The 6351-nt window shown below is 38.3% G+C and overlaps 1 protein-coding gene across 1 annotated transcript in view; it reads left to right on the top strand.

Annotated features, from left to right (window-relative positions):
- LOC107645348 (Fanconi anemia group J protein) overlaps positions 3943 to 6351 on the top strand; it is a 10287-nt gene continuing 7878 nt past the window's right edge. The window contains exons 1-8 of the mRNA XM_016349356.2: positions 3943 to 4474; positions 4567 to 4651; positions 4903 to 4978; positions 5387 to 5451; positions 5532 to 5576; positions 5663 to 5763; positions 5856 to 5997; positions 6248 to 6309. Of these exons, the coding sequence (XP_016204842.1) occupies positions 4093 to 4474; positions 4567 to 4651; positions 4903 to 4978; positions 5387 to 5451; positions 5532 to 5576; positions 5663 to 5763; positions 5856 to 5997; positions 6248 to 6309 (958 nt within the window). The 5' untranslated portion in view covers positions 3943 to 4092. The remainder of the gene's footprint in view (positions 4475 to 4566; positions 4652 to 4902; positions 4979 to 5386; positions 5452 to 5531; positions 5577 to 5662; positions 5764 to 5855; positions 5998 to 6247; positions 6310 to 6351) is intronic.

The following is a 6351-nucleotide window of genomic DNA, read 5'->3' as shown; positions in this document are numbered from 1 at the left end:
TGAGCTATTTGTTAATCAACATTGTTATATATTTTAGAGTAAATAATATATAAGACTAATAATTAGTTTATTGAACAAAGAACAGAAGGCTAATAGAATTTCAAAATAAATTTTGACAATATTTAATAATTTAAAAAATAATCACCATAATTGCACTAACATGATCCAATATTTTTTTTGGGTCGCACTAGTATACAGATGTACGATCTTGTTATTTTTTGAGTTGACACGTGTTGCCCCCATATTACAAGATGCAGCTGGCTCTGAGGAATTTGAGGGCGCTCATAGGAGGGGCGACTGAGCCGGCTTGGTTGGGTGAAATCGAAGAGGGTCTTGAACGTCCCGCATTCCGTTGGTTGGAGGGTCACAACATGGGCCTTGTCGGGGGCCCCAGAAAAACAAAAATGCAAGAAAGCCAGTACTTGAGTCTTCGCTTTACCAGTCTGATAACATTGAAGGAAACCCTAGGTTCAGTCTGGAGCACCGGCGTCGCTGGCCTTGCTACTGCCGCTGGTGGTGACGCGCGGGATCCGCCTGTGGTCGTAGTTGTCCGACATGGTGAAGGTGCTGGCCGACTGCGCCAATCGTCGGTTTGTCGTGGCAGGGTTGGAGTAAGGGTGCCTGGATTCCTCATCCTGGTAAGCACCGAGCTACTCGGCCCCTCTTGTCGTTCATGTTCCATATTTCTCCTTTAATTATGGGAGCATGCTGTTGCATCACTTCAAAAGAAATACAGTTGGTTCTCTCCTTCATAACATGTATAGGATTATGTGGAATGTAATTTGTTTCTTGGTCTTTGTTCTGGCATTGTATATGTGTGGGAAAATAGTGGATACAAGATCAGTTAAGTTCAGTAATGCTTTGATGTTGCGTAATTAAATTTGGAATCAAATTGTAAGAGTTAATTTTTTTTTTTAGAAAAAAATATGATCGAGGAGGCAAACAAATCAAGGAATAAGTACTGTAATTAGAACATGAACAAGTATAGAGAATTAAATTTGGTCTCATGCATGATGATTCTTGGTTCCGAAAATTATTATTGCTATGGGTACTAGGAGGATGGTAGGCAGGATGAAAACACAGTTGTTGAGAAGGCACTTCGTGGTATTGCCCAACTAGTTTTTTTGTCACCAGTCAATTCGAACTTAGATGGTTCGGATGTTGTCGATTGATTGGGAGTTAACCTGTCATTAACTCTATTCTATTGTATACCACCTGTGTATTGAGATTTGAGAATCAAATGTTGTGTGCTAGATTGCCTCCAATTACTAGAGTTGATGTACAACTGAAGACTTATAGGACACGACTAAGTATAGGCACCTTCATATAAGTAGATAGATAGACATGGTAGCTTCGATTTTTTATTTCATATAGGACAGGCGATGTATATAAATTATAAGGAAGCTTGTATAGGAGGTATAATTAGCTCTTATTGATATTATAATACACTATTGTTTTCTGCTTTTTTATTCTTGTGATTATAAATTGGAGAGGGTTTTTTACCCTTTTGTTAACAGTTGTGCTGAGAATCTTTTTGTATCTAAGATGGTGTACGCTTTGTAAGTTTTTGTTTTGAAGTAAGTGAAGGAAAGTTAAAATTGGTGAGCTTTGTTTAGGGTGGGAATGCCTTGTTCAACTTTGGTTTTCATTAAACGAAGAAACAGTTGAATTAAATTAAGTCGGTTAAGTAAAAGTGCAGATGGTAGAAATTTTGTTGATGGTTTAGTTTATGTCCATAATTTTTTTTTTATTTCTTGTGAATGTGTCGATGAATTCACCTGTTGTCGAACTCCTTGTACTTGCCATAATACTTGCGATGATTAGATTCCAACACTTTGTACTCAATTTCATAATGGATGCTATAACTCTTCACGCTTAACATGACCTCCTCTCTATCATGAAACTGCTGACTAACTTAGAATTCAGATACAACTTCTATATTATGTGTATCTTTGGCCCCGAAACCAACAGATGCTTCCGAATCCTCCTGCTGTACCATGGTATATTGGCATCCAAGTCTAAAATTGAAAAATGTGTCGGGTACTGATGAATTCCTGAACTAGATGCTCGTCCACCCACAATTGGAGTAGTCCTTCCTATGTCATCATCATTATCATCACCTATCATGGTGGGCTCCAAATCATCATCGTCATCATGCAGTGCATCCTAAATGCCATCCGGTATTGTATCCTCTCCGAAAACTGGGACCATAATAGGAGTACCAGGCGTCGCAATCGCAACCTCACCCAAGACTCCAGTTAGGGCTGAGAATGGGTAGGGTAGGATAGGGTTTGAACCCTACCCTAATCTTAGCCGCGGGTTGAGAATCTCTCAACCTTAATCCTACGCGCACCCTAAAGTTCTAAACCTTACCCTACCCTTCCCACCCTTCCCTACCCGTAGAAATATCAAAATTTTTCAAAGCAATTATAAAATTTAATAATTCCAGTTGAGAATCTCTCAATTCTAACTCTATCCGTATCCTAAAGTTCTAAATCCTACCTTACCCTACCTTGCTCGCAGAAATATCAAATTTTTTCAAAGTAAATATAAAATTCAATCATTCCAAATTTCATACATATTAATAAAATAAAAAATAAAAATTAATACTCTAAATTACTAAATTAACTATAGTGATTAGTGATTGCTCATTTATTGCAAGTCATTACATGAAGGAGGTTGTGGGTTCAACTCTCACTTCCTTCATTATATACCTAATTTTTATAAAATATGTGTTATATATGGGGTGCGAGTAGGGTAGTTTATGGCCCTAAACCCGTACCCGACCCTACCCACATGCATACCCGAACCGATCTCTACCTTACCTGTAGCGGATCGGATCGCCTACCCTACCTGAACGGGTTGGGTACCCTTAGGTGGGTATACCCGGGCCGGTCTCTACCCTACTTGTAGCGGGTCGAGTAGCCTACCCTACCTGAACAGGTTGGGTACCCGCGGGTGGGCATATCCGGACCGGTCTCTACCCTACTCGCAGCGAGTCGAGTAGTCTATCCTACATGAACAGGTTGGGCCAGGTTGGGTACCTGCAGGTGGAGTATGTATTGCCAGCCCTAGCTCTAGTGAAACTCGTCGAAGGTTTGAGGAAAACACTCAGCGGATCCTTATCAATAAATTTAATTCCCAATTTGTTTTTTTCTTAATTGACCTTTTATAGTGCACTAGAACTAAAAAATTCTCATCACTAGCCATTGTGAGTCCTATTATGGTGAAAAATTCACGTTCAGCTCGTATTTATATGCATTAGAACTATACTAAATCGAATTAACCCCTTTCAAATTATACAAAGGTAATATTTCATAATAAATCGAATCTAATAGTTTCGATTTACCATTATGCAATACTTACTGTAAATCGACTTTAATAGATTCGATTTATTAAGAGACTAAATCGTACTTTATTGATTTAATTTAGTGTAGTCCATATAAATCAAAACTTATAGATTTGATTTAATAGAGAATACCCTAGTTCGAATTCTTTAAATTCGATTTATTACTAAAATTTCTAATTCAAATCCCATGAATTTAATTTACATAGAAATATAAATAGAAATATCCACATAATATTTTTATATTAAAAAATTCAAGTAATATTGGAGTTTGTTTGGTTTATGCATGTAAATTACCCCCATATATAAGTATATGGACAAACGCTTAAAGAAAAACTAACTAAACAAAAATTTTGTACGATTAACCAAATAAAAGGCCTATAAGATTACATGGTGAAGGCCCATGCCAAACACCCCACAAAAATATACCCTTCGTTACGCCACTCATCCTAGAAGGCTCAACAAGCCCTGCAAGGATTGGCTCTGACACGTTTCGCGGCTCAACCAGCTTCTGGATACGTGTGCAGTTTTCATTGCATCACATGAAATATCTATAAATCTGTACAGAGTTAGCTATGTACCGTATATTCACCCTCTTAAATATGCAACTTTTATGGTGTATAATTCCACTTTACCGCCTCGTGAAAATCACAAGGCTGGCTTTCCCGCCTAAACAGCCACTCACCAGGGAATGAGAGTCCACAGAAACTGAATACTACCATTTTGATTTTTGAACTTAGAAGTGTATGATGTCGTGCAAAGCGGAAGTAAAGGAGAAAATGAACTCTGCAGCAAAACCTAACCGCAGGAATGGCAATCATCTCCCGAAGAATGTGTACCACATCGGAGGCCTGCAGGTGGAGTTTCCGTACCAACCGTACGGGTCCCAGTTTGCATTCATGGGGAGAGTGATCTCCACCCTCGACCGGGCTCAGAGGGAAGGCCACTGCCACGCCTTGCTCGAGTCTCCAACTGGCACCGGCAAGTCCCTCTCCCTCCTCTGTTCCTCTCTCGCCTGGCAGCACCGTTACAAATCCCAACCCAAGCCCCCTCCGCCTTCCGAGCCCCTTGCCGATCCTCTCGTCCACGGCGGCGGCTTTCTTCCCGAGGATGATGCCTTTTCTTCTCGTAACCATCTTATTCTTTCCTTTATTTAAGTTATTTCATTTCATTTGGTTTTGCACTCTTGTTTTTCCTCAACAAGTTTCTCCTCAATTCAGCATCCGATAATCCGGAGCTCGCAGAAGCCGAACCAGCCAAAAAAATTCAGAAGAAAAAGGCCGCTCCTACTATATATTATGCCTCGTATGTTTTTGTTACCTTTCAGCTCTCATTTGTGCGGATGATTTATCTCAATTAAATTCAAAACAGTTACCAGTGAAAAAAATAAGTGTTTTTATCTCAATTAAATATGTAGGAGGTGATCTACACTAATATTTTAGAACTAAGATATCTGTTTTACAATCAATAGATACATTGTTCCAGAGTTTTGCCCTTGCCCTTTTTTCTGAATGCATTGGCATGGTTGCTTAACTACGGCCTTTGTCTTTCTTAAGGAGAACTCACTCACAAATCTCTCAAGTCATTCGTGAACTGCGGAAAACTACATACAGGGTGCCGATGGCTGTATTGGTAGGTTTAACCCATTGCTTTGGTATAGTTATTAGTTGCATTTTCTTTTTAATCTTAACTCCTCATTTGGTTCCTTATAAACCGTGGGTTCTCAGGAGTAATTACATTTTGGCATTTATTTTTCAATACTTAAGGAAACTGATGCAAGATTTCATTTGGTGGCTTTTTGAAGAAAGACATTATCTTGCAATAGCTTTGCCTGAAGTACATATTTTCCCTGCCATGAATTTAAAATATGTTGTTTTCAACTTCTGTTTACCAAGTGATATCTTATTTTGTTGGTAAAACATTACTAATATATATGCTATGCTAAGTAATGTTAATGCAAGAACATATGTTACATTTAGCATCAAGATGGTAAAGTGACATGGATTTGGCTAAGTGTTTTTCCCTTTCTTCATTTGGCAGGCATCACGGAAACATTACTGCACCAATAAAAATATACTTGGCAAAGAGAACATCAATGAAGAATGGTTGTTTTCATCCCTAAAGTTTTATTTGTTTGAATTTATTTCTGACTTTCCTACTGACACACTTCATTAAATGCTTTCAGTAAACTACTTCTGAAAGACCAGGAGATAGGGTGTCCAGAATTCAAGTAAGTATATGCTTGTCCGCACTTGCTTCATTCTATTTTTTAAACCTCTTGAAGTAACATATATAAGAAACGTACAATCTAAGCAGAAATGCACATAAAGTCAAAGGACATCCCTCTCTTCAGAAAGGAGGATGTAATGAGGTGCATGACATAGAAGATCTTATAAAAGTTGGACATTCAGTGAAAGGTTCAGCTTATTGTTCTACTCTTATCTATTTATTTATTATTAAGCTTCTGCTAAGCTTTTCAAATGCAAGCCTTAGTTGTCTCCACTGTCAGGTTGCTCCTATTATGCTGCACGTAATATGTCAGATGATGCGCAGCTGGTATTTTGTCCTTATAGCTACATCATTAATCCTGTCATTCGGGGAGCAATGGACTTAGATATTAAAGGAGCTATACTGATTCTTGATGAAGCTCAGTAAGCCATTTGTGATTTGCCTCATTGTCTATTTGTGGAGTTTGCAATACAGTTCCTGGAGTCCTATTAAACTGAGCTGTCTTTATTTTCCAGACTGTAATCACTATAATATGGATTCAAGATGTCTTTTTATGCCTTCATTTGTATGTTGGCGAATCTAGAGATGAAGGTTCTATTTTTTTACTGTCGTTGGTAGTAGTTTATGTTTTTTGTCTCTAAATATCTGGCATTCCATGTTTGCACTCTGCAGCAATATAGAGGACATCACTCGAGATGCTGGCAGCGTGGATATTCAAGAGGATGATTTTGATAGTATGTTGTGAATGTTACAGCTTTTTTTCTTCTTCTTTTTTT

This window comes from Arachis ipaensis, chromosome B06, assembly GCF_000816755.2.
Source record: "Arachis ipaensis cultivar K30076 chromosome B06, Araip1.1, whole genome shotgun sequence".
NCBI lineage: Eukaryota > Viridiplantae > Streptophyta > Magnoliopsida > Fabales > Fabaceae > Arachis > Arachis ipaensis.
The sequence above is the reverse complement of the archived record's forward strand: the minus strand, read 5'-3'. Positions and strand labels throughout refer to the sequence as shown.